At 43.0% G+C, this 19,656-nt stretch overlaps 1 protein-coding gene across 1 annotated transcript in view; it reads left to right on the top strand.

Annotated features, from left to right (window-relative positions):
* The window catches only part of ANOS1 (anosmin 1), a 190,055-nt gene that overhangs the window by 124,337 nt on the left and 46,062 nt on the right, over positions 1-19,656 (top strand). The window contains exons 4-5 of the mRNA XM_079910394.1: positions 10,196-10,418; positions 19,428-19,612. Coding sequence (XP_079766520.1) covers positions 10,196-10,418; positions 19,428-19,612 — 408 coding nt within the window. The remainder of the gene's footprint in view (positions 1-10,195; positions 10,419-19,427; positions 19,613-19,656) is intronic.

The raw sequence follows: 19,656 nt of genomic DNA, 5'->3' as shown, positions 1-19,656 counted from the left end.
TCTGTAATTAACCTCTTGTGTTTCTCATTGTTTTTTCGTTTTTCTAGAATTTCTAGAATGATGTTTTAAAACTGTAATACTTCTTTTCGGGGCTAGCACTAATTTCAGCATGATTATGTGGCAGAACCTGTGCCAAGTGTTCAATATACGTCAGCGCTTAGGGTAATAGTTCACAGTAAGTATTATCATTATTCCCCTCGTACATTTGGAGAAACCAAGACTTGCGGCACTGATGTTGTCACCACTGCATGCAGCTCCTGCCTTACTGATGTAGTTGCCGTGCCGTGAATGGAGTACCCTGTATTTGCTTCTGCCCTCGTGTTTGTCATTCTTTCCTTCTAGAATAGCCCTCTGCCCTTCCACACCACGCTTACCCAGTTAACTCATGCTAAGTGTTGACCGCCTATCGTAAAAGCTTTCTCCTTGTCTCATCCTCTTTTGACCTCACGTGTGTGTACCTGCGTTACCTCCTGTGTCTACCTCTGTTTGAATACAAATGAAAGTGCTTAATGATGTCACCTGTTTGTTAGTAGAGACATAAACTGGAAGCATGGTGCGGCGTAACTGTCCTGCTCTTCTTCTGTTCATCAGTACCTTCCTAGTACCTAGAATGCCAGTTTGGCTTCTGAGTCAGTATATAAAGCCTTCGTGGGGCTTCACAGACATGCCTGGTAGCTCCTAGTAACAAAATGCAGGACGAGGGGGAGAGAGGGAAATGGTGGTCTACCAAGTGTCCTAACTGTCCCTGATTCTCTAGAAAATTTTGAAGTTTTGGAATTATTTTTGTTCCTGGAGATCTTCCAGAGATCTTCCAGCATGATTCTGGAGTGACGCTCCCAGTGGAGAATTTGACCTTTGATAACCTCATACCGTGTGTCACAATTGCCTTCAAAATAAATAGAAAAGCCAAGGAAGAGGAAGCCGAGATAAACATATGTAAAGATGACTCTAATTTAGCAAAAGGGACGTGTACTCATAGGAAAGTGACTATTTTCGAATACATGTTTCTGATTTTCTCCTCATTTTACAGTATTCATGGCCAAGGTCTACAGTTTGCCTGGGAACCAAATTAACTGTAATCACATTTAATAAATTAGGATGTGTAACTGAGTTTCCAAGCAAATTATAATTTCATTTCCAAGCATAAATTAGAAACATGTGAACTGAGGATGCCTTTTCCTATTTCATGCATACTTACCATTTAGATGCCTTCCTTGAAAGATACATCTGGTAGTTTGGGTTGTTTTTTTAACCAGTATAATGTCTTTATTTTTTATAGAAATTATATATGCCCATTGAAATATTTATATAACAAGCTGCACAGGAGACTAAAACTTAACCTTTACTCCAAAGTCTACCATCTGGAAATAGCCATGGTTACCTGTGCAGAGGAGTTATCAGAGCAAACCTGTCCTTAGAAATTCCTGCCTAAAAGGTTGACCCTTGGCTGGCTTCTGGAAACTTGGGCTGGGGGATATTTTCCCACCAATCCCTAACTGAGAGGAGGGGGCTCACTGTTCTAAACTACTTTTTTCTCTTCCCTGTATTTTATTTATTTATTTATTTATTTTTTAACATCTTTATTGGAATATAATTGCTTTACAATGGTGTGTTAGTTTCTGCTGTATAACAAAGTGAATCAGCTATACATATATATATATCTCCATATCCCCTCCCTCTTGTGTCTCCCTCCCTCCCACCCTCCCTCTCCCACCCCTCTAGGTGGTCACAAAGCACCGAGCTGATCTCCCTGTGCTATGCGGCTGCTTCCCACTAGCTGTCCATTTTACATTTGGTAGTGTATATATGTCCATGATACTCTCTCACTTTGTCACAGCTTACCCTTCCCCCTCCCCATATCCTCAAGTCCATTCTCTACGTCTGCATCTTTATTCCTGTCCTGCCCCTACGTTCTTCAGAACCATTTTTTTTTTTATATTCCATATATATGTGTTAGCATGCAGTATTTGTTTTTCTCTTTCTGACTTATTTCACTCTCTATGACAGACTCTAGGTCCATCCACCTCACTACAAATAACTCAATTTTGTTTCCTTTTATGGCTGAGTAATATTACATTGTATATATGTGCCACATCTTCTTTATCCATTCATCTGTCGATAGACACTTAGGTTGCTTCCATGTCCTGGCTATTGTAAATAGTGCTGCAGTGAACATTGTGGTACATGACTCTTTTTGAATTATGGTTTTCTCAGGGTATATGCCCAGTAGTGGGATTGCTGGGTCATATGGTAGTTCTATTTGTAGTTTTTTAAGGAACCTCCATACTGTTCTCCATAGTGGCTGTATCAATTTACATTCCCACCAACAGTGCAAGAGGGTTCCCTTTTCTCCACACCCTCTCCAGCATTTCTGGTCTGTAGACTTTTTGATGATGGCCATTCTGACCGGTGTGAGGTGATACCTCATTGTAGTTTTGATTTGCATTTCTCTAATGTTTAATAATGTTGAGCATCCTTTCATGTGTTTGTTGGCACTCTGTATATCTGCTTTGGAGAAATGTCTACTTAGGTCTTCTGCCCATTTGTTGATTGGGTTGTTTTCTTTTTTTTGATATTGAGCTGCATGAGCTGCCTGTATATTTTGGAGATTAATCCTTTGTCAGTTGCTTCATTTGCAAATATTTTCTCCCATTCTGAGGGTTGTCTTTTCGTCTTGTTTATGGTTTCCTTTGCTGTGCAAAAGCTTTGAAATTTCATTAGGTCCCATTTGTTTATTTTTGTTTTTATTTCCATTACTCTAGGAGGTGGGTCAAAAAGGATCTTGCTGTGATTTATGTCATAGAGTGTTCTGCCTATGTTTTCCCCTAAGAGTTGTATAGTGTCTGGCCTTACATTTAGGTCTTTAATCCATTTTGAGTTTATTTTTGTGTATGGTGTTAGGGAGTGTTCTAATTTCATTCTTTTACATGTAGCTGTCCAGTTTTCCCAGCACCACTTATTGAAGAGGCTGTCTTTTATCCATTGTATATTCTTGCCTCCTTTATCAAAGATAAGGTGACCATAAGTGTGTGGGTTTATCTCTTGGCTTTCTATCCTGTTGCATTGATGTATACTTCTGTTTTTGTGCCAGTACCATACTGTCTTGATTACTGTAGCTTTGTTGTATAGTCTGAAGTCCAGGAGCCTGATTCCTCCAGCTCTGTTTTTCTTTCTCAAGATTGCTTTGGCTATTCGAGGTCTTTTGTGTTTCCATACAAATTGTGAAATTTTTTGTTCTAGTTCTGTGAAAAGTGCCATTTGCTAGGGATTGCATTGAATCTGTAGATTGCATTGGGTAGTATAGCCATTTTCACAATGTTGATTCTTCTAATCCAAGAACATGGTATATCTCTCCATCTGTTTGTATCATGTTTAATTTCTTTCATCAGTGTCTTATAGTTTTCTGCATACAGGTCTTTTGCCTCCTTAGGTAGGTTTATTCCTAGGTATTTTATTCTTTTTTTTTGTAGTGGTAAATGGGAGTGTTTCCTTAATTTCTCTTTCAGATTTTTCATCATTAGTGTATAGTAATGCCAGAGATTTCTGTGCATTAATTTTGTATCCTGCTCCTTTACCAAATGCATTGATTGCTCTAGTAGTTTTCTGGTGGCATCTTTAGGATTCTCTGTGTATAGCATCATGTCATCTGCAAACGGTGACAGTTTGACTTCTTCTTTTCTGATTTGGATTCCTTTTATTTCCTTTTCTTCTCTGATTGCTGTGGCTAAAACTTCCAAAACTATGTTGAATAAGAGTGGTGAGAGTGGGCAACCTTGTCTTATTCCTGATCTTAGTGGAAATGCTTTCAGTTTTTCACCATTGAGGATGATGCTGGCTGTGGGCTTGTCATATATGGCCTTTATTATGTTGAGGTAAGTTCCCTCTATGCCTACTTTCTGGAGAGCTTTTGTCGTAAATGGGTGTTGAATTCTGTCAAAAGCTTTTTCTGCATCTATTGAGATGATCATATGGTTTTTCTCCTTCAATTTGTTCATATGGTTTATCACATTGGTTGATTTGCATATATTGAAGAAGCCTTGCATTCCTGGGATAAACCCCACTTGAGTATGTGTATGTGTATGTGTATGATCCTTTTAATGTGTTCTTGGATTCTGTTTACTCGTATTTTGTTGAGGATTTTTGCATCTGTGTTCATCAGTGATATTGGTCTGTATCAAGAAAAAAAGGGAGAAGACTTAAATCAGTAGAATTAGAAATGAAGAAGGAAAAGGAACAACTGATGCTGCAGAAATACAAAGGATCATGACAGATTACTACAGGCAACTCTATGCCAATAAAATGGACAACCTGGAAGAAATGGACAAATTCTTAGAAAAGCACAACCTCCCGAGACTGAACCAGGAAGAAATAGAAAATATAAACAGGCGAATCACAAGCACTGAAATGGAAACTGTGATTAAAAATCTTCCAACAAACAAAAGCCCAGGACCAGATGGCTTCACAGGCAAATTCCATCAAACATTTAGAGAAGAGCTAACACCCATCCTTCTCAAACTCTTCCAAAATATAGCAGAGGGAGGAACACTCCCAAACTCATTCTGCAAGGCCACCATCACCCTGATACCAAAACCAGACAAGGATGTCACACAAAAAGAAAAGTACAGACCAGTAGCACTGTTCCTAAACTGTTGACACCTGTTTCCTTCTGGGAGTCTGGGTTTGGTACATGCTACGCAGGAGGTGCCTATGTGACCAGCCCCCCAGAAAAGCTCTGGGCTTCATGTCTCCCCTGGACTTCGCTGGTTGACAGCATTTCACACGTGTTGTTACAACTCGTGGCTGGAGGAATTTAATGCATCCTGTGTGACCCCACTGGGAAAGTTTGCACCTGGTTTCCTCTGGACTTCTCCCCATAGGCCTTTCCCTTCTGCTCGTTTTGCTGCGTGCAGTACATCATAGCCCTGAATACGGATATCCTAAAATTAAGTTCAGGATTTCTTGCTCCATTCCTTCTAACCTACCGGTTTTTTAAGACATATTCTTTTAATTTTATTATATCATATTATCTTTTTAAACTGTAACTCCTACTTTTTTCAATTTTAGTTTTATATTTATGTGGATGACAAAATGATTAGTAATTCTTTTATGCTAATTTCTTTATTTTTGGCTTTCTAAATTAGATCATGTCTCAATGTCTTTTAAAAGATACCATTTTCTTTGAGATTATTCACGACAGGCTCTGCCTACTGTTATACCTGATGTCCAAATGGGTTTGCACACACTTTTTTTCTCGCATAATATATAAGTATACACTTTATATTTTTTTCAGGGGGTGCTGTGCTAGCCCATCTACTCTTTATTTCTGTGAACTTGTGGAACAGCTGAATTTTACCATTGCATAGTTTTGCAAGAAAGGCTCATGCGTGTTATATTCTCCGAGTCTTTATGTCTTTGAGAATATTTCTGTCACATGTTTATTTGAATAACAACTTAGCTGATTATATATATATATATATATATTCTTTAGTATTATATAGCCATTGCCGTATTGCCGTCACACATTAAATTTTATAGAGACACATTAACCTGGGAGAAACCTTATTTTCTCCATCATAATGAACTTGCCTTTTCTACCTGAATGGCTGAAAAATTATATCTTTATCCTCGGAGTTCAGTAGTGCAAGCTCTATCTCAGCGTTGCCCATTCGTATCAGTATTCGTGGAGTATAACTGCCCTTTTGATTTATATATATATATGGTTTACATATATACAGGTATGTAAGTGTGTGTGTTTGTGCACCCGCGTGCATTTTTCCCCTCTGCTCTAGTCCTGGATGTTTCCGGAGAGCTAGAAGTCCCCAGGTTATCCTAGTAGGGAAGCAAGTTGAAAGCCATTGGCTTAGCCATCTTCTAACTTTACCCTGAGATACAGGGCAGCCCTTAGATAAACATTGGCCCACACTCTTACTCGTTTGTGGTTTTGGATAAATTACGACCTCCCCGAGCTTCTGTCTGCTCATTTGTGAAATGGAAATAATCCTGGCTGTAGGGCCTGGGGAGGAGTATGTGGGGTGAGCTAGGGAAGCAGCTGGTAGAGGTGACGGGGTGGGAGACCCTCAGCAGCTGTTAGCGATGACCTGCCACGGCTGGTTCCTCGGGTCGTCCCTGGTGAGGGTGGCGGGGATGGTGGTGATGATGGTGGAGAGCTCCTTTCAGGGGTCCACACTGAAGGTTGCACGCCTGTGTGTTGGCTGGAGCCAGGAGAGAGCCCCCAGGCCCTGGCTCTTTGCCAAGGCTGTGTGTTGAGATTGGGCACATGTGCAGTTCTGGTGAATTGAACCAGACACCAAATGCAGAGTTTTCTCCGTATCTGAGGCTTCATATTTATAGGATTTCTAACGTATTAGTATATGTTACTGAATTTGATGTGTTTGTGTTCATCATCCCATGATTGCCGCACAGATTATTTTATTGTGAAGTACCTTGCATTTTACACCAAACAAAATGAAGATAAGAGTATCTTTTTTAAAAGCATCCAAGAACAGTTAGTTACTATTGTTAGTATTTCATTTCGATTTTACCATTTGCCACAAGAAAGGTGAGCGTAGAGTGTTGCCTAGGTGAGGCACTGAAAACACATTTGAGTTTCGGGCTAAGAGATGGGATGTAGGAGAGATTTATAAGAATTTATTAGTATTGTGTAGAATGTTAATTAAAATATGGGGGAGTTTCCCCTTAATGCAATGCACCCAAGGGCATTTTCCTTCACCTCTTTGCTTTTTTGAGCCCGTCTTTGGACGCATAATGACATCCTTTAGGCCCTAACTACTCTAGAAAAATACATGATCTTTGAAGACTATTCCACTCTTATTTTTGTATATGGACAGGGCAGAAAAAAACAAAAAACAAACAAAATTAATCAGCATAGTAACTACGTTTTCTCCAAATTTTAAACTCAAGCCAGTGACCTGGAGAAATGGTTATTTGTGTGAAATTATTCATACGAGTAGTTTTATAAAGGAATTGTAGTTACATAGTTTTACAATTCATAATTTGCCTTAACAGACTGGATGCAGTTGTATAAACAAGAAATGCAGCATTCAGTAGGTGCATCTGTCGTTGCCATGCGTGTTTTCATTTCTGTGAAGTTGAGGGGCATGACACTCCTTGTGATTTGGGTAACCCGCACCTTTGCTAAAATGTTCACATCCCTCCTGACGAGTCTACGAGTGATTAAGTTGTCATGGCACAAGAACTATGACACGCTTAAAGGTCAGAAGTTTCTTTTCCTGCACCCAAATGATCTTTTGCTCACAGGATTTCCAACTGGTGATCAGGGGACCAATTTACACATTTTCTTTATATCTAGAGTCCTAATGTTCACACATCGTTTTCTCTCACCTGTGAGCATTTTTGTCCTTATTCCATTCAGTGGTAAATTCTCATTAAGCAATGATTAAAGACATGGGGAGAGACCTTGTGTACACATACCATATGTTCTCTAATTTATATTCAGACCATTAATATTTTTCAACCTAATCCAAGAGGATTATCTAAGATAATTGATAGAGAACATCAAAATTTGCCTTCAGTAGAGCTGAACAAATAGAAGAGTGAAGGAGAACGCCTCTGTGAGATTACTGTACCAATTCACGTATTTGTGAGATGATCCTCATTTACGTTCAAGGACTGAAGACTATTTCTTTCTTATAAATTCCAAGGGGGCCCAGTTCCCTCCCTGCAGATTCCAGTGCTGGGCCTGGTGGGGGCATATTGGAGACTTGTGGATGGTCACGCTGTCGGAGAGTCCCTGGATGGGGACTTGTGGATGGTCACGCTGTCGGAGAAGCAAAGCCACCTCTCTGTCTTTGGCTCTTGTAACGTTATGATCAGAATAACAGAAGAATTTGGAAATGTTAAACAGGAAATGTGTAGCAGTGGGAAAAGAAAAGATACATCCATGAGTCCAGTCCTGCTGAGTAGCTGTTGGGAGCTAACTTGGTACAGCCCTGCCTAGTTCTCCGTGTACACAATCTAATAGAATATTCATTATGTCATCTGGAACACTGCAAGCTCGGGGACCCGTCTAGAAAGCTCCAGTGCAGAGAGGAACTTTCTTTGATTCCTGATTTGTTTCCATGGACCTCAAAATACCCACCCCCCCCACAACAAAAAAAATCACATTTTTGAATCCATAGCAAAACGGAAAAGAATTGTAGAGAACAACCCTACCTCAACTGGAAGATCCAAAGGATTGTGCTAATTATGATCATTCTTCTTTTACGCTCAGTGGGAACAAATGTTGCAGATCTGTCTCCGCCAGTGTTTTTGTTTACTTGTTTTTAATTCTGGCCCAGTGAGTAATGAGCTCGGTGAGTAAATCAGTAAGGGGAGGAGATAGCAGCTCCTGCTTTCCTGTCCCTCCCAGTTCAAGGGCGTGGCAGTTGGCATGAAGATGATTAGAGTCATATGAACAGACAGCCCTTACTTCGTTATCTGACTCCCAAGTTATACTCCGTTTTCATGTGTGAGGATGTTTGCCGTGAGCTGATTTGATTATGCATAGCGCAAACTAAGTCCCTGTGATTGCTAACTTAGCAAGCAGTAAACACTTGCCAGATTTAATAAAATTATGTCTACTTGCAAATCTCAGCCGGTGTGGCAGGGGCCAATGACTTTAGTAACTTAACTATTTTCGTCAGTGCATGTAATGTATACATTTTGTTGAAAGAGGAAAGCTGGCCAAAGCTCTATAATTGTTCCTGATCCTTTCACATGCTTCTTTGATTCCTAACTTAGATTTGGACCTGAATTGAGAACTTCAAAAACCAATGAAGAGCTTCCTTGGTGGCGCAGTGGTTGAGAATCCGCCTGCCAATGCAGGGGACACTTGTTCGAGCCCTGGTCTGGGAAGATCCCACATGCCATGGAGCAACTAAGCCCGTGAGCCACAACTACTGAGCCCATGTGCTACAACTATGGAAGTCCACGTGCCTACAGCCCGTGCTCCACAACGAGAGAAGCCACTGCAACGAGAAGCCCACACACTGCAACGAAGAGTAGCCCCCGCTCTCCCACAACTAGAGAAAGCCCACACGCAGCAATGAACAGCCAAAAATAAATAAAATAAATAAATTTATATTAAAAAACCCCACACCATACCAACTCAGTATCCTTAAAAAAAAAAAAAAACTAATGAAGTAAAACATCTAGTAGCTAACAGAAAAATGAGCTGTGAAAGTGCATAAGACAGAAGAGCCTTAAGAACTGATGATGCTTTAAATGTTTATAAAGTTTTTTTTTTAATTAAAATTAACTAGCTACAGACTTGTGGTACTTCAGTATTGAAAGCATGACCTTTCTTCTGTTTTACCTGGAAAGTTCTTGAATTGAGACACAGTTTTGATCCAGTCAATTCATGTTATTTTCAAATTTTATGTATCATTAATTAAAAAAAATTCTTTTTAACTTTGTTTTTTTTAAAAAAATGAATTAATTTTTTTTGGCTGTGTTGGGTCTTCGTCGCGGTGTGCAGGCTTCTTGTTGCCGTGGCTTCTCTTGTTGTGGAGCACGGGCTCTAGGCGCACGGGCTTCAGTAGTTGTGGCACGTGGGCTTCAGCAGTTGTGGCTTGTGGGCTCTAGAGCGCAGGCTCAGTAGTGGTGCAGAGGTTTAGGTGCTCCGTGTCATGTGGGATCTTCCCGGACCAGGGCTCGAACCCGTGTCCCCCGCATTGACAGGCGGATTCCTAACCACTGCACCACCAGGGAAGCCCTATATATGATTATTAACAATCAATGTTATTCTCATCTACAATTCTAATTCAAACCTTGAAATGATACTTTTCCTAGCTAGTGTTTCTAGTTTTCCACCTTTGGTAATTAAGAGTGTGAAATTTTTCCCTGGTATTTAATTGTCAGAGTATTGATGTCTCGATGTACATTAAATTTACAATATCAGAACTTAGAATGTAACAATAATCTGTGAATGTGCGTATGTGTAATTGACGTGTATCTATTGCATGTAAAATAAAGTTCTAAGTCATGGGTCATAGTCTTTTTAAAAATTAGCATAAAAGATCACTTCTTTAGGGGGAAAGAAAGCAAGTACATTTACTTTGTGAACAATTCAGGGGAGACTTTGATGGAGTAAGAATTTTGACCTGCCTTTCTGACGCCTTGGAAATCAGACTCCATGTGTCTTTAATGGGAGAATTTTTTTTCTATTCTCTCCCAGCCTCTGTTCCCCAAGAAGAACTATGAATGCCTGACCAGCTGTGAGTTCCTCAAGTACATCCTGTCGGTAAAGCAGGGGGATTGCCCAGCTCCCGAGAAGGCCAGTGGCTTTGCCGCCGCCTGTGTCGAAAGCTGTGAAGTGGACAGTGAATGCTCTGGGGTTAAGAAGTGTTGTTCCAATGGATGTGGACACACCTGCCAGGTGCCCAAGACTCTGTACAAAGGTAAGGAGCAGAGCGGAGTAGGTGAGGGGACCTCCAGGGTCACGGGGGGTTGTGTGCGTGTGAGGAAGGATGTCAAAGATGTGACTTGGAAGGAAAGCGAGAACTGTAAGAAAATGTACCTTGTGCCACATACAAACATCTGAAAATACTTACTGGACCATAGAAATCAGCCGCAGTGAACTCCTACTGGGGTGGAGTAAATCCTTCATGGGAATTCTTCTTATTTTTTTATTGAAGTATGGTTGACTTACAGTATTAGTTTCAGGTGTACAGTATCGTGGCTCCGTATTTTTATAGATTACACTCCATTTAAAGTTATTACAAAATAATAGCTATATCATATGAGTTCGTTTAGAAGTTGACATGTCGGAAGGCCACCATCAATTCAGGAACTTTTTGTGTGTTTTTCTCCAACATGAGTAAATGAATGGAGCTCCGCTCGCTACCTTGGAGTAACCGTATTCACATCCTTGGAAAACAGGCTGGCGATGGGGCCCAGCTGAAAAACGCATAATAGACGCATGAGTGTTGTGGGTTTCTGTTGGCACGATCCGAGAACAGAAGTGTGCTTGCAGGGAACTTTCAATATTTTGATTGGTATCTTCAGTTCCCAGATGGAGGAATTGCCCTCTTCCAAAAGATAGGGATGCAAGTTACCAAACAATTTAGCCGATGTAACGGTTTACATCCACAGGCATCTTCTAGAGCACTTAACTCCTCTATGCTGTTACATGCCTCTTTCTGTGAGTGTGACAGAGTTCTTGTATGTTAAACCCATGCTGCTGTATCATGTATAGTTTGGCATGCCAGAAAGCATACTATGGGAGACATAACAGTTCGTTACTTTTTTGGGTCTCATTTGAAGAGAAAAAGAGAATCGGTCACTAGGCATTATTCATTATAAGTAGAAAGAGATCTCTCTTGCTCTCTCGCACTTTCCCTCTCACGCATCAAGTGTATGTTGTTGCAATGCCGGTTCTGCATTAGGGGCTTGTTGACTATTTTCAGAAGTCCGTTCTTAGGCTTATAACAGTTCAGGTCTCCCAGAAGACACATACCTGCGCCATCTTCCTCCAGCTGCCACTCGGAAATACTCTTATCTGAAATCTGTGGAATCCACGCAGTTTTCCATTTTTTTTCCCCTAAGATCCTTGGAAACCTGGCACAAATACTGTCTCAGATTCAAAATAATTGCTGCTTTCCCTTTCTTAACAGACTGACGTTTCCTTAATGGATTTAAAGTTTTATTGTTTCCATGCCTTTTGTTATAAACTACATAAAATCACTTCTGCCCAATCTAACACCATTTAATTTTTTAAAAGTCTACTATTATGAAACCTGTTATTATAGAACATTTGCTATACCAGCATTTACCATAAAAATAGGATGCTTTTAGAATGATGGTTGAAAACCCATTTGTAAAACCCTTTTTGTTTTCAAAGTGAGGCGGTTAAAGGAGTCAATATAAATTAAAATGTGCTTTTCACGTGAAAGCAGTGAAGAGTCCGTGTGAATTTCAAGTATGCCTGGTTCACCGAGAATAAGGGAAATAGTCTGTAAAGGGCCAGCATAAATGATTAATGATTAAAAGATAGCTGCAATTTAAACGTAATACGGTGGGCTTTTCTCAAGTGCTGAAGTCACCTTTCTACTACAAGTAAGACTTGACCTGGGTGTTTGTGGACAGAGGCAATTCATGGAGGGCTAACCGCAAATAGAATAAAAAGACTCTGTTGACCTGGCAGTGACTTTTGCATAATGAGCACAAGGATAAAATAGTATTATTTTGAAAAAAATATATATATATATATGCACACACACTACATAGAGATTTTTTCCTTGCTCTCTGAATGAAGGCTGGCTTCCATGTCCTGGGAGCATCTGACAGTCATCAAAAGAGGGTTCTGGGCTTCCCTGGTGGCGCAGTGGTTGAGAGTCCGCCTGCCGATGCAGGGGACGCGACCGGGAAGATCCCACGTGCCGCAGAGCGGCTGGGCCCATGAGCCACGGCCGCTGAGCCTGCGCGTCCAGAGCCTGTGCTCCGCAACGGGAGAGGCCACAACAGTGAGAGGCCCGCGTACCGCAAAAAAGAAAAAAAGAGGCTTCTGGTGCTGATGGTCCCAGCCTCTCTGAGAAAGGGTCCTTCCTGACCCAGCGCTTGGCCTTGTGAGGAGAAAAGCATGTATCCAGCCATCAACATGCATGCAAATCAGCCTGACAACCTTTGGAGGCCCAGCTGTCACTGTCCTTCTCACCTTCATAAGTGCACCCTTACTGCCCCAAAACAGTCGGTGGGAAACGAGCTTGCCTGCCTGTCTCTGCTCGCGCCGGGTCTGTGCAGGCGTTTTCCTTAGGAAGAGGGAGCTCCACCGCTGGTTGAGCTGGACCAGTCCCGCTGTCAGTTCACAAGTGCTGAGGCTGAGGTCGCAGGCCGCCTCCGAGGGGATCCAGGGGTTGGCAGCAGCGAGGCGTCTAATGCCTGTTCCCACCTGGGCCAGCTCTCCTGTCATTTTTACTTTGACTCTCTCCAGCTACTGTAACAGGACCCTAAACTTCAAGCCCTCTTTGGGCACCCCGGCATTATCATGTTATAGCTCAAGTAAAAGACAGATCAAGATCAAATAGATTAAATCTAATACAACCACTGATTTATCAGTAGTTTTTAGGCTCATCAATAACATGGAGCTTTTTTTGTTTGAACTGTATTTCCAACTAGTTTGTGGAGTTGTAATATTTAAATTAGATACAAAGTATACCTCGTGAAGAACCAAATTCTGTTGGGCAAACCTGTAAGTTCCTCACGTCCGTTTCATTCATTCATTATTTACTTGTTGAAGTGTCCTCTCATAGGAAATCCCAGAGGGCATTTTCTTAATGTCTTCCCCATTTTGAGTTTAAAAGGGACTGATGGCACCTGGATCTCCAAGTACTGACACATTTCAGCTCAGTTAGTAATTACTGACTATGTGTTAGGAGTTATGGGCAGTGCCTGACATTGCTTACGCCCTGTACTGGGTGAGCACCGGGGTGCAAAATCAAAGGACACCAATCTCCACCCGGCCCAGCAGTTCCTCGTCAAGGTGGTCATACGCACACACTCACTGAAGTGGACCAATCACTTTCTTAGCTTTTGCCATAAATTGCTATGTGCCATCCGCTGTCCTGTTTTTCCTTTTATCGCTTATTGAGTTAATGAAAAATTTTTTAAATACATGGAAACACATATATCCTTTCTGTCTGGTCCACTTTTGTAGAAAGGAAGATGGGGTGTAGGCTGATTTCATACCTTAGGAGGCTTTATATATGCTGGAAACTTGAGTTTTTCAAAACACTGTGTGTTTTGAAAAAAATGATAACAGAATGTCCCGTGTTACATTTGCGCATCTAATTTGGATTATGCTGTGAGAAGTGTCCTTGCCTGATGCCTGAGTTAACTTTACAGACTGGTGTTAGGGTTTGAAACAAAGGAAAACAAAAGAGAGCTTTTCCTTCACCCTTCAAGTAAAACTATTAGAAGCAGCCCCCTGGAAGACTTGACCATGTTACCGTGGGTAAACCAGGCCCGAAGGTGCTAGTCTGTGACACGCACACCTTCGTGAGACTGTGGGAAATTCCCAAGCTGGTCTTCTATGGGTGAAACACAAGCTCCGGTTCGTTGGGGCACTGGTTTTCCTTTGATCCTCCCCTATTTTAGGTCTGGTTTACAGCCTAGTTGGACTGTCCTCTGTCTAGAGGTGATGCTTTAGTATCTTACTGCCTCTCCTCACTCCCAACTGGGACATTTGGTTTGGGGAGGGAAAGAGAAGAGCTGAACTTGTTTTCCAAGTGTAAACATTCAGAGTAGTTCGTGGCCTTCAGTTAGGTAGGTGGCCGTGACACAGCGGTCATTTTTCTTTACCAGGTGCTAACCAGGAATTAATCCTAGATCAGTTTGTTTCTTCCCAGAAAGATCTGATGTGATGATGGAGTTGACTTACTATTTCCATGAATCTCTTAGTATTTGAAATACATCAACCTCAGGATTTTGGAGATGGGCCGCTTTTCACAAATTAACTTTTCACACTTTGAATATAGTGACTGAGTGCCTTAATGTGATGTAAGCACAAATTCCTTGAGTACAGTTGTCCTTAGGAGAGATATTATCCCTGGAACACAATATCTTTTTTTAAAAAAATTTATTTTATTTACTTTTGGCTGCGTTGGGTCTTTATTGCTGTGCGCGGGCTTTCTCTAGTTGCGGCGAGCAGGGGCTAGTCTTCGTTGCGGTGCACAGGCTTCTCATTGTGGTGGCTTCTCTTGTTGCGGAGCACGGGCTCCAGTGCGTGCGGGCTTCAGTAGTTGTGGCAAGCGGGCTCAGTAGTTGTGGCTCACAGGCTCTGGAGCACAGACTCAGTAGTTGTGGCGCACGGGCTTAGTTGCTCCGCGGCATGTGGGATCTTCCTAGACCAGGGCTCGAACCCATGTCCCCTGCATTGGCAGGTGGATTCTTAACCACTGCGCCCCCAGGAAAGCAGCCCCACAATATCTTTTTAATTTTAATTTAATTTAATTTAATTTATTTTTGGCTGCGTTGGGCCTTTGTTGCTGTGCGTGGGCTTTCTCTAGTTGTGGCGAGTGGGGGCTACTCTTCGTTGCAGTGCATGGGCTTCTCATTGCGGTGGCTTCTCGTTGCGGAGCACAGGCTCTAGGCATGCGGGCTTCAGTGGTTGTGGTGCTTGGACTTCAGTAGTCGCGGCTCACGGGCTTAGCTGCTCCGCGGCATGTGGGATGTTCCCGGACCAGGGCTTGCACCCGTGTCCCTTGCATTGGCAGTCGGATTCTTAATCACCGTGCCACCAGGAAAGCCCGGAACACAATATCTTGCTGCATTTTCGTACCTAGACTTGTGACAGGTATATTTATATGAACAGTCAGATCTTGTGATGATTTGCAACTGCTGATGGTCTGTCTTTATTGAGTTTTCTGTCAGCATAGTTTCAACATTTTTTGAAGCACTGGGTTTCTGTTCCTTTGATTTCACCAAAATACTTGTTATGTTTTAAAGAAAAAAAAATGCACCGGTATTGTCATATATTGTGGGATGTTATATGATAGCATTTTTGAAGTTTTTAACAGAATAGTTTAGATTTCAGATGACTAATACGTTCAAAAATACTAAAAAAGAAAGATCCTAGTCATTTACATAATAAAAACCACACTGAGGACAGATCCATCCTCTGCATCTGGTTATGCAGCCGGGATGCTGGGTGAGCTCGCAAGGACTATGAAAGGACTGACGTGAGGGCTGAGGGTCCAGGCCTGAGCCCCATCTGCACACAATTATGCAGTGACTCCCAATCAGGGGAGCCAGCTGACCCTAATGCAAACCAGATGGACCGTTTCTTAAAATGCAAATTGCAAGACCATTGCACATCATAATTAAAGAGATTCTCAGATGAAGGAATTTGAACTGACAGTGCCCTGACAGTCATCGTGTGCCATGAAGGCTCTTGGTAGTTGACTGATATTCAAGACTGAAGCCTCAGAGCACGGGGGTGCGGATGCAACTCAGCAGCGGCAGCTCTGCTGCCGACGAGTTCAGGGTGCTTCAGCGACTCGAGGATTTACTGTAGCTGCGTTTACGCTAGAGGATTATACGTGGAGAGCCAAGAACGTGCTCTCAGCGAAAGTGCTCTGTGAGGTTCAGGAACTAGCCAGCCATCGTCTCTTTAAGTAGTAAGTAAAGGAATGTTTGAGCCATAGGACCTTGACAGAAAAGGAGATGTGAGCTCCTTGAAAGGATACACATGCCAGAGAAGGTGGCACCGAACGCCTGCGATAAGTCTTCTCCTTCCCCTCCGTGACGCTCTAGCAGAGAGGGGTTTACCATTGTCCCAAAGACGTGTGTAAATGTTCCGAGTCCTCTTACGTCCCCAGGTGTATTCTTGAGAGAAGAATAAGAGCGGGTTGGGCTGTTTCTTCAGCGAACAGTTCCGGACCATTCGCTCTTGCAGAGCGCCCTCTACGAGGACATGCTGACGTGGAAATTGAGGAGATGTGGTTCTTGACCTCTGGGGTTTTAGCTTTGTGGCGAAGGCAGACATCATTACACGAGCTGGCTGTGGAGGGAGGCAGGTAAGTGCATTTCGACAGTGACAGGTTAAATGCTGAAGAGCTAGCAGAAGAATGGAGCCTTTCTTTCCAATTGGGAGCCTTAGGGAAAGTGGCTCCGAAGGGTGGCATTTGGACTGAGCCTGGAAGTATTCCAGGGTCTGTGGTCCGAAAATAGAAGGAAAGAGGGTCTTCTTCACTTCTTCAGAGTGAAGAAGACACCATGAACAGGCCGTGGTAGTAGGGAGTGCCTGGCAGTGTGTTTGTGGGTGTAAAGGCAGGTGTGCGACAGACACGTAAAATGTACCACGAGATCAACTGAAAGATAACTGGTAGGTGGTGGTGAAGATGGATGCCTCGAGTGAGATGCAGAGACGTTTCCCTCCCTTCTGTAGCAAACAGATGCGCTTGAACGCTCTGAGAAGGAGAAGGAGAGCCTCTCTCCTCCACTTGAAGAAAATAACCACAAATACGGTGAAGAGGGAATTAGAGAAAAGAGATTGGCTTGCAGGGAGATGGGCTAGAGGCTATGGTGACGGTCCAGACAGGAGAGGAAAGTGCCTAAAACAGGTGGTCACCATGGAGACAGGATGACTGAGGGGTTCCTGAAATTATACTCTGCAGTAAAGCCACAGGATGTTGGTAGGTGCAAGCACAAGACAAAAGGTTCTGGGAACCCTTCGATGTCCAACAGCCTAGAGATGTCACGAGGACCTGCGTCTCAGGAGGAGGGGCGCATCTGGGGACAGGCATTTGAGAGGGGACTTATGCAGGTGGATGAGGCCCTGCAGCCCAGAGAGGGACTGGGGGTAGATGTGAGAAGCACTCGCTCTGCAGAAGCATTCTGGGCATGGAAGCGTCAGTGTAAGGTTATGCACCGAGAAGTTTCTGAGATGAGCTTGAAAAAGGCTCTTGCAGGGGCACAGCAGGAGCAAAGACTAGGACGGAAGAGTCCCACAGCAACCAGGAACTTCAAGGACGTTAGAATCAGAATGTCCGAGGGACTTGCAGAGCTACGGAAACCCCTTTGTTTCTCTACCTTTCTAAGTGGCTTTTCCTAATCCAAAATGTGGCAGAAAATTCAGGGAGAAACCGGAGATGGGTCATGGCTCCAGGCAATTTATTTAATCTTCCTCAGACTCAGTTCCCTGGGGCTCAGAATGTAGCTGCTTCACCCTTCACCCAGTGGATGAGGCCACAGCAAGGATCACATGAGACAACTTTATGGTAAAGTGAAGGGCAACGTACAGATACAACCCGCCGGCAAATCAACATGGAGAATGCAATAGGGGCGGTGACTGTGGTTGTTTAGAAAATAGTTTTTTGGGTTTTTAAAAATTTTATTTATTTTATTTTTATTTTATTTATTTTTGGCCGAATTGGGTCTTCGTCGCTGCATGCGGGCTTTCTCTAGTTGCGGGGAGCGGGGGCTACTCTTCGTTGCGGTGCGCAAGCTTCTCATTGCACTGGCTTCTCTTGCTGTGGAGCACGGGCTCTAGGCGCGTGGGCTTCAGTAGTTGTGGCTCGTGGGCTCAGTAGTTGTGGCTCGCGGGCTCTAGAGCGTAGGCTCAGTAGTTGTGGCGCACGGGCTTAGTTGCTCCGTGGCATGTGGGATCTTCCCGGACCAGGACTCGAACCCGTGTCCCCTGCATTGGCAGGCGGATTCTTAACCTCTGTGCCACCAGGGAAGCCCTAGAAAATAGTTTTTAAGGGTCAGTGAGCTTTTGAGCAGATATACGTATGCCATTTTAAAATTATCCAGCTCTGTCCACCTCAGTGTTTAATGCCTTTAAAAGTTCCCAGCACAAGATTGGGCTTGGATTAAGATCAGAATGAAATGAGTTGAATTCGGCCGCATCACTAACATGCATCAGAGCTTATGTTTTGTATTTGCGCATTTTCTAGTTTTCTCAGTTTAAACTCAAGAAACGGAAAAATGAATGCAGGGTTCTGAGCTAACCATTTCCAATGCTTAGCTGTCAGTGCTTTAGGCAAATACTCGTTCTCAGCAGAGAATGATTTTAATGCAGCTGGTGTTCTGGGTTTGGATGGCATTGAACATCATGATGCCCTAGACTCTACCTAATTCAGTTGGTTTCATATGTCCTGTTAGTATTAGAAATTGGTTTTAAAACTCCCTTTCCATGACGGCTGCTATTTCGAACCGTGGTTCTTAAATCTTTCAGTTACCAGGCAACTTGCATGCACTGTAGGGGGAAGAAAGGAATCAAAATGATGAACTACTTTCCAGTGAGGCACCTGTGAGGGACTTCTGAAGCCAGGCACTCACTCATGCCCAAACCAAACATTATCAATTCATCTTTTTCCAATTTTAGATGGTAAGTCAGTAGGGCAGAGGTCCAGCAGTCAGTTGGGGAATCCACAAGACTCATGCTTCGGAAACCATTCTTGTAAGATTGGACCACGTGAGACGATTGGGCTTTATGATGTTTTCCTTAAGAGGAAAACTCGCTCAGATAGAGAGGAGAGCAAACTTGAGAACCGTGCTTTAAGGACCCTGGGATCTGTCGGCAGAGACGGAGCGTGTTACGTGGGAAAGAGGGCTCAAGCCTCCTCCTGACTGTCGCCCCATGTGGATTCCGGGTTAGCCTCCAGTGGTGCAGCTTGGTAACAGGATTTACTTGGAAGAACACGCATAAAGGCATTGCTCTAGAGGTGACCTTTTTCAGAATAAGGAATCCGTTTAGACCCTCTAAAAAACTGGGAGAGCGAAACTGAACTTCGTGTCAGGAGATTTCAAATGTGAACCCCTGATAGGGAGGAGCTGCTTTTAAGAAAGGAAATAGAGGATCCGTTGTCACGAGATGAGATTTGTCTCTTCCGTAGATTTTCTTTCTCAGCTTTCACCGCACTCCAAGTCACACACGGGCTGTTTTAACTGGCGCGGTTCTGTTTCAGGTGTCCCCCTGAAGCCCAGGAAGGAGTTACGATTCACAGAACTGCAGTCCGGGCAGCTGGAGATTAAGTGGTCCTCAAAATTCAACATTTCAATTGAGCCTGTGATCTACGTGGTACAGAGAAGATGGAATTATGGAATCCATCCTAGTGAAGACGACGCCACCCATTGGCAGACGGTAGCCCAGGTTAGTGCTTCATAGGCAGTGTCTCCCCCTTGAGGCGGTGTCTC

Source organism: Stenella coeruleoalba, assembly GCF_951394435.1.
Source record: "Stenella coeruleoalba genome assembly, chromosome: X".
Lineage (NCBI taxonomy): Eukaryota > Metazoa > Chordata > Mammalia > Artiodactyla > Delphinidae > Stenella > Stenella coeruleoalba.
The sequence above is the reverse complement of the archived record's forward strand: the minus strand, read 5'-3'. Positions and strand labels throughout refer to the sequence as shown.